Genomic DNA, 15,047 nt, shown 5'->3' with positions numbered 1-15,047 from the left:
ATAATATAATATAATATAATATAATATAATATAATAATAATTGATGACGGGCCGTTGAAAGGTGGCCATTACACCTCGGATGTGCAATATTTTTCTATAATTTTAATGACCTAGAGTGAATTATTTCATTTATACTACGGTTTCCACACCTCAAAACATACTTTAGATTATGCATTTCAAGACATTTGTCAGGTTTTTGTCTTTAAAACGCACTTGTGTGTAGGACTAATTTCTTACACGTCTAATCCCAAGTCTCCATTACTAATTTCAAAACGTAATTTTTGAGCAAGAAACGGAGGCTTAAACCTGTACGTTTATCTGCTTCAAGAAAAGCGCCATTATCACCTTGCTAGTGAGAAATTTCATGTAGCTTTTAAACTGCTAAACTTTTTTATTTCTAAAATGATCTGAGGAGCGCTGACAGCACGTTTCTGTGTGTCCATACCATGTGTGTGTGTTGGTGTGGGAGAGAGAGCAGGATAAAGAGAGTATGTGCTTTCCGTACATAATAAAATGTAATTTTCAATAGCCCCGTAGTATAAAATATAATATAATGGTCACGGGTGGCTGTATATAGAGCGCACAAAGACGAAGAATGCAAGGAAATAAAAAAGTAAATTTTGCACCCTAACAATGATACTTTACACAAACGTGAGTCAAAAGTAGGTTCAGGAGCCCCAGAAACAGCCTCTAGCTATCTTAAGCTTTGGCATAATCATTTATCAAGTCTGGTGTGACCCACAACCCTGTTGCTTCTTGAATTTAAGTTTACTCTACTGAATTACTATTTACTCTGTTTACAGTTATGAATTGACTACAAAGGCTCGCTGCAGGTGGCGTTTCTTGACTAAATTCAATTCACTGACGTTGGCTCAATTTCCAGCTCGCCACCTGACTGTCATGCATCCAACGCATCCGCAGCCAAATTCTTCACAAAACACCCTCATTTTGTTTGCACCAGCACTTAGCCATCATCACATTTAGACAACTGTTACTGAGCACTATGCACATGGTGTTAGCTGGGAATTTCCAGGGGAGTAAATTTGTGATGTGTTCCTGGATGTGCAGTGTTCAGGCTGACTGGCATTGTGACTCCCCTCTGAGCTCAGTGGGATACAGAACAAAAGGCAATGTGCCATGATTCAGCAAGCTGCTCTGCCAGTCGGCTACTAATGTCTGTCTCACTTGGCCCGGACTGTAATGCAAACAGTTTGCCGAGATTAATGTGCGAATGTGAATTATTTGGTTGTTAGATATCATCAGGACAACAACTAATGTAATTTATTTAATCCTAAATGTAAAATAATATCTTGCAACAATTAAAACTATTTTAACATTATGATAAAAGACAATAAAAAATGCTATAGACTTTAATATAGACTTTAAATGATGTTATACCATCATACAGTATGTGCTGTACTGTAAATGGTATGCACAAAAAAAAATACTGAATGACACAATGCAAAATGGCTGCATAAAGTGAGAGAAAAGGGGAAAAATGGCAGATTTATTCAAGGTGTTGATGGCAATGAAAAAAAAATGTAATAAGAAAAATGGAAAAAGAGAAATGAGAATAACATTCCAGCGATTGAGTGGAAACCTGAACCCATATAACCATCCAGATTGCAATCATGTAGAGGTATTAAATCCGCCTGTGAAACGTACAGGAGACATTAGCATATCTACAACTTACACCAACTTAGTTAAAGCAATGTGAAAAAGCGCTTCAGATAGTGAAAGGTGTGAGAAAACCAGCTGGGATAAAAGTGAAATACTGTAAGGAAGACATGGCCTGCAGAAAGATAGAGACATTCCTTTATTAGACAGCTTTATTCATCATTTCAGCTGCTGCTTCTGTGGCTTTTGTATGGATCATTATGTTCTTGGGGAATGAAAGGTAGACCGGTGAATAGGCTGAGAGGTTAGGAAAGGCAGACAGTTTCTTTCAAAGCACTTGAGAGAACAAAAAGAGGCTACAGAAGCAGAATTATGACATCACATCCATTGAAGCGGACGAGGTGGTATCTCATTCACTGGTCAGAGCCAGGGATATATTTCTGTGCATATATTTCCTTCCAAAGGCTATATTATTTAAGTCTTTAGACACTCTGGCCATGGGAAAAGCCTTGATCTATTATACAAGATGCTCTTGATTGAATTTAGTCTGATTCATAATGAGCATTACTGCGAGGCCGACATGAAATGGATGTCATAGATAGAATCTCAAAAGACAGTCAAACTGGATCCGGCATGTTGAAATGATTGACATAACTGGGGCGCAATACCAATTGTTATGCAACGTGAAGTTAATGTATTGCCTCGTTTCACATTCACAGTCAGACCTGCGACGTTTCAACACTCTTACAGATTGTTTTAGCGGGTTTTGTATTTTTTGACCTTCAAAAGCATGCGGCGAGGTCACTGGTGCATCACTGCGAAATATCTGAGCGAGAGATGGGAGACTCATTAAGATGTTGTCACGCTACGCGAAAGCTTCGCGCAAGTCTTTTGACGGCACCAAGATTTGATCTGCGCACACTCTTATCCAGATGGGTTTCTCTTCTTTTTTTCAAGTCACAGGTCTGTGAAGTACCATCTGTTTATCAGCAGTAAATAAGTTCTGAGTCGTTCGTCAGTGACAGCCGTTCTAGCCCATCTCAGTCACCGGAAGCACTGCGCTTCATGGTGGTTTAAAAAAAAGAAAGAGAGATTTCAGCATGATATGTCTGATGAGGTGTAAAGCTCGATCGTTGGTGGTATTAAACAATGCACATCGGTAACTTCCATCTGCGTTTATTAGCATTTCTTATTCCACTTCCTGTGAATTACAAGCCGTTTGGGTTGATTCAAGTGTTGAATCACATCAACAACGTAGTTCTGAAGTGTCATGCCTGTTCGAATGTGTTCAGATGTTTGAGATTTTTAATCGCAGCTTTGCAACCTATTCTCAAAAAAAAAAAAGAAAAAAAAAAAGGCACGTCTACATTTGGTCAGGTTAGTCAATTGGACCAGACCATTGCTTTTAATATGAAATATTAAATATTTCCACATTCAACGATTCATTGGGTTTCTTTAAATGATGTGCCTTGGTTAAACAAAAACAAAAAGTCACACATTTTCTTTTTATCTGCAATATACTGTGGTTTTACACTTTATTAATTGCAGCTTTGTTAGAATGACATACCTCTGAGACACTTTTTGAAGCCTGAGATAGCAAGAGTAATTTATACGGAGAGGCAATGCACCATGGGTAAATGACTGCAACGCAGGCCTCCTGGGCATTATGTGAAACAGATGGATGAGTTTTATTAAGCATGTGGTACTTAACACTGCGCTGAGTGGGATTTCAATAAAGGAAATAAATGTTTGCATTAACAGCACCTCCCTGTGTAATGTGCCATCATGGCTTTCCAGTAGGGTGACTTATTTTAACAAATGCTTGTTGTCTTGGATTTATGAATATTGCGCTTTTGGTCTAGAGAAGAAGGTTTATTTCCCATATGATGAGTAGGTGGTGTTTGATAGAGATGAAGCGGTTTCAATCACTCCGAAAATTTGTTTTGATGCATTTGTACCATTTCTTTGGGCGTCAGAGAAACCAGATGTCTATATAAAACTTTTGTGCCCATTTCTTTAGCTTATGTATTATTCATGCAGTGATTGCAGGATATTTCTCCTGAAATAACCTTGGCTTCTCTCAAAACTTAATTTCAGGAATGTGTGTCTGTCTGCTGTCTTTCGCAATCTCTAAAGTAAACTATGTAATACAAGTAAACTTTATAAGAAAGGAACATCTTGAAGAAAAATGCTGACAATGTAGGAATCTCTTCTGGAATCTCTCTTTCACCCAAGAACTTGTTTCTTCAATGCGGACTTGTGGCTCATAGTTGAAGAAAATAAACTCTTCTTTTTGACACTCTCACTTTTAATTTAATGTTTATCAAAAATATATTTTATAGCATCCTTTGCCGCAACTGACATTTAAAAAAATTTGTCTCACAAATGCTGATTTCATAGCTTTATGTATCCTAAATACACACAATTATATAATATTTTGGTAACACTTTACAGTTAGGTACATTAGTTAATGCATTTTCTAACATGAACTAACAATGAGCAATACATTTGTTACAGTATTTATTAATCTTTGTTAATGTTAGTTAATAAAAATACAGCTGTTCATTGTGTGTTCATGTTAGTACACGATGCATTAACTAATGTTAACAAATGCAATCTTTTCTTTTAATAACATATTAGTAAATGTTGAAATTAATATTAACCAAGATTAATAAATGCTGAAGAAGTATTGTTTATTCTTATTTCATGTATAAGGTAGTTAACTAATGTTAACTGATGAACCTTATTGTAAAGTGTTACCAATATTTTTTTAATAATTTGACAGTTACAGCTTTGTCGGAAATGACACAATAGAAATATTTTACTCACTAGTGAAATTTAAAATTTAAAACTATCCAAACCGGTTTCAAAGTGATTGAATTTTAATATAATCCACCATCGGGACAAAAAAGAGCCCAAAATTGTTTTTCTAACTTTCTCTCTTGACATTCCAGTTAAGGATGTGGCTTTGAAGGAAAGGTGGTGTGGGTGTTAATTGGCATTTAGATGTCTTTCTTTCAGTATTACCTTTGAAAAGTGACTGAAACTTGACATTTGTTTAGACTAGCACCTGTCAGGGAGCATAAATGCTCTTGCATGAAGCCTTTATCATTGTTTCAGGACCATCCCTGAAGAAGGCCTTACACAAGAGTAAATGTAAATAAACAAAAGGATATTTTGGTCTCATAGATCACCGGTCAATCATGAGCAATAATGAACTTTTTGTGCCGATTGACTTTAGCGTTTGAAATGTCAATGATGAACTGCTAGGCCCTTTTTAGGTGAAGCCATGATTCAATACAATGATTGGTTAATTAGATCCTAATTGCTCCACTTTACCAGTTAATTTACAATGTAAGCACTCATTAAAAGTATGTGGTGCTTTTCATTGCATATTGACAGCTTCTAAGCAGCACTAAAGCAGTTGTAAAACAATGACTTGTTCTCCATTTAAGCCACTTAAGTTCTTATCACGGCTGTACTCCATCTGTCTTGAAGCTCTACTAACTGTTCACAACTGTGTCCTCTTGTTTCCGCAGACTCTTCCAACCACGCAGTACGAGCTGGAGATTGTGGCGAAAGACATGGCAGGAAGTGAGGTGGGACTGACAGGAACTGCAACAGCCACCATCACCATCACAGACAGGAATGACCACGCACCTGAGTTCACACACTCAGTGGTAGGAGGAACCTATTTTGGGGCTTTTTTTCATCTCCCTCTTCATTTTGTCTTCCCTTCTTAAAAATGTTGTTCATTGACAGTATGTGACCTTCTCCATAATTTTCAGTCGTTCTGACCCAGAAACGATGTACACAAAAATGTTAGCGTTCTAAAGATACAAGTGTTATATTTCTACACCAAACTGTAAATAATGGCTGTCATAAAATCTTGTTTTCAACAGTCATCACTCCAGTCGCCAGCTTCACATGATCCTTCAGAAAGTAATATAATATGCTGATTTGTGGCTCAAGAAGCATTTCTTATTATTTTCAATGTTGTTGTTCTGATAATTATGTGGAAACCAAGACATTTTCCTGCATTCATTGATTAACAGAAAGTTCAAAAGAACAGCATTTATTTGAAATAGAAATCTTTTGCAACATCATAAATGTCTTTATTGTCAGTTTTGTTCAATTGAATGCATCCTTGCTGAATTAATTATTAATTTCTTAAAAATAATCTTACTGATCCTATCTTTTTAACAATAGTGTACATTAAATTATTAAGACATCAGTAACAGGTTAAGTAAAATTTTAAAACATTTATATTGCTATTTATATATTAGATTACAGTATATATTTATGATTTTAACGCTATGCTCTTCTCTAAAGTACTATTTCAAGTACATATGTTTTGATGTAACTAACAAGATATGGATATTAAATACCTTTCCTGGGGTAAAAGGTCGCACCACATTTAGGTTATTTTAACATTATTTTAACATTATTTATTGTTAAATTTTGTAATAAAACTGATATAATTTGAAAGCTGTTGAGACTGTTATATCAAAAATAATAAAAAATATATATATATTTTTTTTTTCTTATTATGACTCAAAATAATAGAGCATGTCACATATAGTCATTGTTTAAACATTGCAGGAGTGCTGTATTGACCAATCAGAATCCTGGATCGTAACTCTCCATTTTGTAATTGAAAATGTAACCCTTTGAACAGCTGACTATTGTACTTCATTCACTTTTGTTTGAAATGATTCATAGCAGTTTGAAGCAGCTTAAAACCTGCAGTCATCTACCATGAGGACAAACACTCAAGCTTCTCAGTCCAGAAGGCCTTCACCAATCATTTCCAATTGTCAATCACTCAAGTCACACGTATACATACACAACCCCTCAATGCTCAGCCAGGGCCTCAGCTATTCACTCAGATACACTGACCTTGCGAGAAAAAGCCCCCCCATGCATCAATCACTTTAATCTCAGGTGCACTGCAGTGACAGCTGTGATTCACAAATACTCACGCACAAAGGTGATGGACTGGGTCCTTCTTGCTCGCTTATCCTCTGCGACCTCCTGTTTGCAGTCTAAAATGATTGTGTTATAATACTCAGGGTCTGCCCGGGCAATGATGTTCTGTCCATGGATGGAGTGTATTGTTTATGCGTGTATTGTTGTTGCAATCATTGGTATTTCTGGACTTTTTTAGCTACACATTTTAGCTATAGGCCATAAAATACACATTAGTCACAACAGTCACAAATAGAGGCAACCTATGCCATTCAGCAATATAAAACCCAGAGGGCAAGAAAACTGCACTTATGCTATGTGCAAACTTAAGCTGCATGTCCATTTGAGCCCACCTGTGATGAATTTGTCAAAAAATGCTACACTTGCACTTTACTAGCCAGCGGGGGGAAAACAACTACGCCAGGCTGATGCAGAGACACTTATTTTGAGATGTATACGTTTTTAGAGGAAGTGTCCAAGACTGTTGTCATATTCTCAGAGACATTTTGTCCACCGTAACTTGGCCCATTCCCAAGATGCACTGCTGTGCCAGGGAGAGGGGCTTTCTGACTGGTTGATGTGGACACTCATTCGGGTTACTTAGAGTGTCTTTGACAAATTCTGCTGTTTTAGGTTGTTTGCTGCAAATACTAATAAGATGAAAATGCAAAGAATTTGCATAAAATTAATTGCTTTAAAATTCAGTAATTTCTATAAAAACAATGTGATCTGCATATGGAACTAGCTCAGCTAACTATCAACCAGTGTGACATGTTAAAATCTGACAAGGAAGAACAAAAATGAACATATATTACACAAGAGTATACAGGCAATAGTTAATTGTAAAACCAATGTCACTCATGTATGGAGCAGAAACAACGCAACCTTGTTGTCTGTTTTGAGGTCTTCCTGCTTAGGTCTATCCCGTGCATTTCCCTGAAAATAATTGCACACGTTAGAACGTTCATCAACCAGTCAGATTCAAGCATTCAACAGCCCCGTAGTATAATTTTACTGTATTGTCTTTTTATAATATTATTTCCAGAACCTAAAATAGATTATAAAATATCTGTTTTCTGCAAATGAATTGCATCTGCATAAAGAAAACAGATTTTAAATGAGCAGAGTAGGCTATACCAGGTTCACCAACAGGAACAACTATCGTCATAATGGTGACTAGAAGATTAAACAATGTAATCGACATTAATTAGAGCTAGTACTTTAGATAGTGACATTTATGTGAGCATTTTTAAAAGTCTGTATTTCTATATTTATCTGGATGCCACTTTACCCCGCTCCTTAACGAGAAGTGTGTTTGTGTTTGGTATGTTTTTAACAAGCACTTTCCATGATCATTTTTCTCCATTTACCAGTCTGACAGAGTCTGAGCTGACTGCAACACTTCCTCTTTTCACACGCTTGAAAAAATCTCTTGACTACACTGTGAAATTCAGCACTAGGAAAGCCTGCTGTCTCCTCACAGGTGCCTTTTGAGTGCATGTCTTTGTTTTTGGCACAAGTCCACCCTATGGAACTAGAGAGCTGTAGTTGTGGATCAGCAGAATATCCCCTCCTCTTCCTCTTACAGGCAACTATATCTGACAGACCTCATTAAATATTCATGAAAAACAACTTTGAAAGTGGATCATTTTGAAATTTCAGTCCTTCTGAAAATTGTTTGCTGGTCTTAGCCAGCTGGCCTCCAGGTTAAACCACCCAAGCACCAGCCTGACCAGGCTCGGAGACTATGTAAAAGCTACTACTGTAGCTAAGACCAGCAAACCAGCGTGGGCTGTGTCTTTTGGGAGACAACCTGAGGATTTAAAGGGATAGTTCAGCCAAAAAATAATAATAATTCTGTCTTCATTTACTTACTCTCATGCCGTTCAAACCTGTAAGACTTACTTACTTCTGTAGATCATAGAATACATTTTGAGAAATGTCTGTGTTTTGTATCCATACAATGGGTATCTTATTGACACAAGGGTGAATAAATGATGACATAATTTTAATATTTGACCATAACCATCTCTAACCGTTTGTTGTGTCACTTTCTTATCAAATTCTAAACAAACTCTATTCTGCCCCACAAATTCCTAAAATCCACCATTTTATATTACATGTATTTGGCCTATTTATACTGTGCATACTGCGTCACCAATTTACCATTCTACGATAAAGCTACTTCCCCAGAAGTGAGATAATACTTCCTTATCTCTCACAAATTTTGCAAAAGAGCAAAGGTCTCTTCACTTCAGAAACTCTTAACTAATAGAATTTATAGAAGAAACCAGTGAAGAAAAACCTGCCACCTTCTCACGTTTCCTCAATTTTTCTTAATTAGCAGATGTTTCACTTTATGAAATCACAGGCTGGTATTTAAACTCATTGCATAGTCTTCCTCAGAAAGATTTTGTGGATACTGTATGATCATATCCGCAGTTTATAATTTCTAGTCATTTATTGTCATTAACCGGTCCAGTCAGATCTAGAAGAATGGATGCATTTACATTTAGCAGGGTTGTAGCATCTCTACTTAAATGTGAATCCACCCTTTAGCTTGGTTGTTGTAAAACCAATACAACTCTCAATAAAAACTAGCAAGCCTACACAGTGAAGCTGTATTATTTATTTGCATCAGCAGCAGAGCTTCACAGAGATCTTTCATTCAATATCTGGTTCTTTATGTTGTAAATTGCTCATCACAGTGAACATCAATTGGAATTTAAACTACAGCACTGAGATCATATCCTCAAATGAACCTGAAGATCAAGGAACGTTCAAATCTGAACCTCTTTTTGCACATCGACAAACCGCCTGGCCTCCGCTAAGCAGCACAGCAGAGCACGGCAGAGCTATATTGTTTTTCCTTTGACCTCAATTCATTTCATGTATTTAACATCCGAGCCACCATTGAACATTCGTCTTTTAAAAATAAATGTCTGCCGTGTGTGACAAGGGAATTATTGTATGCCCAGAGATAATTCTAGGCCTCGGCCAATGTATGGGGTCACGTAACTGTGTCCCGCAGCGGGAGTATTATTAGGATAATTGCAGACCTATACATGCTCCCTCTATTATCTCTGTCTCACCGGGTCCCTCCGACTCCTGTTTCCAGTTTCGGGATCTTGGAGCTGTGGAGGGAGAGACCAGAGGCTATGGTAGTTGCCGCAGGTGGTATGTACATGCCTGCCCACCCACTGGCACTTTGTGATAACTGGCATCTATTTCCGATGAACCTCTTCCAAGTGTTGCAACAGCCACTGATCCGGCTTATCATGCCTGTCACTCAAGGGAAGTGACAGCTTATCTGAGCTGCCTCTCTCCCCTGCATTGACAGCACGGCGCAGCCTCCGTCAAAATGCTAATGACATCAACTTTGATGGCTACAAGTCTGCAACATGATTGTAACTAAAGTCGGGTGTACTTTGGGGGTCGACTCTGATTTGATGGATGTTCTTATTTCAATGGCCAATTGACTTTTTACAGGGCTTTTACAAGGCTCCAGGCTGACATTTAAGAGCAGTGGCACTGGTTGCACCATGTTCTACAGATGATGGCACCAGCACCTTATTTGGTAGCACCAGGGTAGATAGCCCTGTAGATAGTAGATAGCAGATAGCACCAGGGTGACAAATCAGTTAATATTGCTACATATTTTTTCTCTTGGAAAGTCATATTTGACAGCAGCTTGAATTGACAGCAAGCAGTAGCTTGAGTTAAGGATGCACAGTAAATTAATTTTCATGAACAAAAACAGTAAAAATAAATAACAGCCAAATCTTTATAGGGTAAAATGTAAATATGCAGTCAGAATTAGGAATCTGCTCTTATTAAAATCAACCATTGGTTTACCTTTGTATTGTGAAAACCACAGGTACCACGCATGGCACCTCACTACCTTTCTTACATCTCAGGATGATTTTAAACATACAAAACAATGAATACTACTACTCAGTGTGATTAGCTTTGTTCCAAATTCTAGTGAACTTCTGAGATATCTTGTTTTGGCCAAATTTTAGGGCAGAGTTTCATGTATGCTTTACAGAAAAGATGATAGAGCAAAACTACCAGAGTGCAAAAAGCTCAGTGAAATTAAAAGAAGAAATCCAACCAATGGTGGATGAGGTGAGAGAAGTTTCCATTTATGCCAAAAGGATAAATGGGACAATGAGACAATAAGGCATCTTATCTGGGTTTAGAACAGAACCAAGGGATCTGTTGGACCCACTGATCTATATAATGACTATAGCTCATGATGTTCTAAACTGCCAGCAGGCAGTGAAGCCACCGGAAGTGTTCAAGCGGCCATCTTACGATTCCCTACCAGCAGAGGGCTCCAACAGCTGTCATACAGAGATTGGTAGCTCTGACAGCACTTTTAAGATGACCCGCTATGCAGCATACAAGTGTAAAACGACATTTACAAAAGGATGTAGAAAAACTGCCCACAGGTTGTAATTCAAGCCCTATAAGTAGTATGCACAATTGTCACTATTCCTGTATTGTTCAACAAAAAACAACAACAAAAAAAAAACAATAAAACAGTCAACAGTAGCCAATAAGAAACCTCAGAGCAGCAATAATCACAACAAAGTGTCCAATAGTGAAAGCTTATAAGTACAGCGGCACTGGAGGAGATCCTGGATTCAGTGAAGAGGTACTAACCTCTCTCCAAGCTAAATCATCAGCAGCATAGGCCAAGGAACAGGAGACGCTCTGTGCACTAATGATGGATGAAATGTCCATTATGAAGCACATTGAATGGGATGGCAAAAGAATGACTGGTTATGTAGACATTGGCACAAAAATAACAAATGAAGGCATACCAATTGCAACAGAGGTAGAAGGCATACCAATTGCAACAGAGGTACTTGTATTGATGGCTGTCTGCATCCATGACCACTGGAAATCTCCAGTGGCAATTTTTTTAACACATGGAATGACTGAGTCAGAGAGGGCTACTCTGGTGCGGCAATGCATCTATAAATTGTCAGATGTGGGAGTGAGGGTGGTATCCCTGACTTGTGATAGTCCATCAACACATTTTTCCATTCTCAAGGACCTTGGAGCAAACTTGCATTTCACAAACCTGATCCCCAGTTTCCCAGATCCATCGCACAGCCACAGAAGGATCCATGCCATCTTAGATGTCTGTCATATGCTAAAGATGGTACGCAACACCTTGGGGTCCTGTGGCATTATTGTAGATTTCTGTGAACAGTGCATAAAATGGGAATACATCAAGTCTTTACACCAACAGCAAAAGGACAAAGGGCTACGTCTAGGCAACAAACTGAGATCAGCTCATATAGATTAGGAAAGTAAAAAAAAATGAAGGTAAACCTTGCTGCACAGACCCTAAGCGCCACTGGCTGTGAGCCAACATGTAAATTCCAGGAGACATTCAACTGCCTTTTTGATCTGATGAATTCCAGAAATCCCATCGCCAGGGGACTTAAAAGTCCCCTGAGGCCCGTTAATGAAAGCACCAACATGGTCTTCTTAATAGAAGCTTACAGTTACATTAGTGGATTGAAAGAGCCAGGCATTAACGGACGACCCCTTGTTGAAACAGGCAAGACAACTGCATTCCTTGGCTTCCTGGTGGCAATAAAAAGTTTTGAACAATTATATGACATGTATGTGAGACCACCGACATCGCAGTTACAATATCTGCTGACCTAGAAATTTTGCCAGGACCACCTTGAGCAGTTTTTTGCTGCCATTCACTCAGCTAATGGATGCAACAACAATCCCACAGCGAGGCAGTTCAAGTCAGCATTCAAAATGCACAGTGGCACTGGAGGCAACACCTTCTGATATGTTGTCATTTCGGCGAAGCGACATGCAACCTGAAGCAGAAGATAACACGGAAACAAATATCACCGCAAGCCTGCCCAGTCTGTCCATGTTTAAAGAGGCTGTGGTCGGATACATAGATGGGTTGGTAGTCAGAACAGCTACGAAGAAAATTCACTGCCCTACCTGTTTATCTGGACTCAGTGTAGAGAGCTCTTTCCAAGATGAGTTTGGCCACACCCTCATCAACATGAAGTCCCGAGGTGGACTTATCAGACCATCAGACAGTGTCCTAAAAATCTGCAAAACAGCTGAGAGGTGTATTCAACAGCACTTACTGTACTCACAAGCCACATCTCAGAATTGGACAGCAAATTTAAAACCAGGCTATCCACACAGGTTCTGGAACTCCATGATGTCTCTGCATTTAAGGAACTTGAGACATGTTCAACCTAGAACCATACAACAATCATATTTTCCTTCTCATTAAGTACATTGCAGACAGCTACACCAACATCAGGCTCCACTTCCTTGCAAAGGAAACATCTGCTGCATCACACTGCAAATGGCTGCGCAAAACTCTGGGCTTGTTCTGCACTAAAATCAATAAGATAAAGAACAGTTTCAATTTCCAGCAATCTTTGCCAGCATGAATTCACTGAAGATTAAAAACAATTAAACCTCTAATTTTAAACCTTGACCATGTTGCCATTTTAGTTAACGTTTTGGGGTTTTAACTAGCTATACCACTGATCATAAGCTACACGGAAGTCCCATAAGTGAATAACGAACACTGGACACACAAATTAAATATTATATTTTAAACGTGTATTTTAATGAGGAGGTAAGCTGCTTTTTCTTCTTCATTCAAAGGGCAAATCACAAAATAAAACACTTCATTACTGCCACCTGCTAGCCCCCAGTATCAAAGCAATTTTTAAATAAGCAGGAAAATTTTCCGACTTTAAATAAATATCTATTTAAATGCTTAGGATGTTTGTGTTGTAAGAATGTACAAGTAAACTTTAGATATGTTTTCTCAGTCAAATCATAAGGGAATACCAATATGGTGGCGGTGGCTTCACTGTTTATGACGTCATGAGCTATCCACTCATTATATAAATCAGTGGTTGGACCATATGTAGTACTTGGGCTGTAAGTCATTTTGACTATGATGGTTCTTGACCTAGGAAAGAGAAAAATAAGGAGGGGCTGGTCAAGATGTTCCCTATCACTCCTCCATATGTGGCTTTGACATTTTGTCCATCGTGTGCAAATAGAGCCGTAGTTCACTCAATATTTTTATGGATTGAATCATTTTGTCTCCCACTTGATTTTCTCAGTAAATGATTGACCTTTTGGTTCTGCAAATATTCCTTCTTCATTATTTATCTTAGCAACCTTTCCCACTCTCCTGTTAATTTTTTTCCCCCTCCAATAAGAGGACAGATAACATTTCCAGATGCCAATTTGTGAAGTGAAAACAATGCGATTAACAACATTAGAAAATCAGTTTTAGCCTTCATATTATCCATGATGAGAAATTATGTCCCATTCCCTACTGCCCCCGGACCGCATTTCAGGCACCCCATGTCTGGTGTAGCTCAATTCCTTCAGCTACACCAGCAATTATTGATGATCATGGAATCTTATTTATGGATTTTGTACTGTTTCTTGCTCTATGTCTTAAAGTTTCTGAGCAGAATATTGAGTCTCAAATTTACATCTCACTGGACTGAATGAAAAGTAATTTCCAAAAATGACTTTCGGTTTCATTGACATCTGCATACAGACATTTTGGAATAATAATAATTACTATTTAGTCTTCAGTGTCACATCATCCTTCAGAAATTGGTGACAAATCATCATATTGGAATGATTTCTGAGGGATCATGTGAAACTTAAGACTGGAGGAATGATGCTGAAAATTCAGCTTTGCCATTACATGATTAAAATTCATTTTAAATTAGCCTTTATTCAAATAGAAAATGGTTATTTTAAATTGTAATACTATTCTACAATATTACAATATTTTTGATCAAATAAATTAAGCTTTGGTGAGCATAATAGGATTTGTTTTCTCAAAAACGTTAAAATCATCACTTATTTGAAACTTTTGACCTTTCTTTGTCCTTGACAAAGGCACATATATTGAAAAGTCAAATAAAAATAATTACCCATGACAATTCTGCTCCCAAAAATAGGTGACTATATTTGCTGCCTGATGCTAAGTAATCATGAAGGGCACTTTCAGACCCACAGTAGCACTTCTAATTATGATAATACTTCAAAAACACAGATTTTCAAAGGAATGTTCCATTTATTGTCTATGGAGACTCTGAGAGACACTCTAAAATATCTTCAGGCCTAGAAAACACATGCATATTTGTAGAATAAACTACAGTGGCTGACGGTCCACAGTCTGGAAATTAAAGTACATGCTGTACATTGATAACACATAACCTTTCTTAAGATACATTTTATTCAATACCAACAGATCAGTCAAGTATGAGTAACAGTTCAGGTGCTAGTTTGTATGTATAGAATGTATATCCAATTGAATATAGAATCTATAAGCAATTCATGTTTGAACTGCTGATCTGTTAAGCACCAAATCATTTTTGTTAATGTTACGTGAAGTTTTATCTATGTAAGTTTTA

At 37.7% G+C, this 15,047-nt stretch overlaps 1 protein-coding gene across 1 annotated transcript in view; it reads left to right on the top strand.

Moving 5' to 3' along the window:
• Positions 1 to 15,047, top strand: part of cdh13 (cadherin 13, H-cadherin (heart)) — a 347,744-nt gene that overhangs the window by 265,087 nt on the left and 67,610 nt on the right. Inside the window, exon 8 of the mRNA XM_081372855.1 lies at positions 5,157 to 5,297. Within this exon, the coding sequence (XP_081228981.1) occupies positions 5,157 to 5,297 (141 nt within the window). The remainder of the gene's footprint in view (positions 1 to 5,156; positions 5,298 to 15,047) is intronic.

Source organism: Scardinius erythrophthalmus, assembly GCF_964197995.2.
Source record: "Scardinius erythrophthalmus genome assembly, chromosome: 8".
Classification (NCBI taxonomy): domain Eukaryota; kingdom Metazoa; phylum Chordata; class Actinopteri; order Cypriniformes; family Leuciscidae; genus Scardinius; species Scardinius erythrophthalmus.
This window is presented reverse-complemented; position numbering and strand designations above follow the sequence as displayed.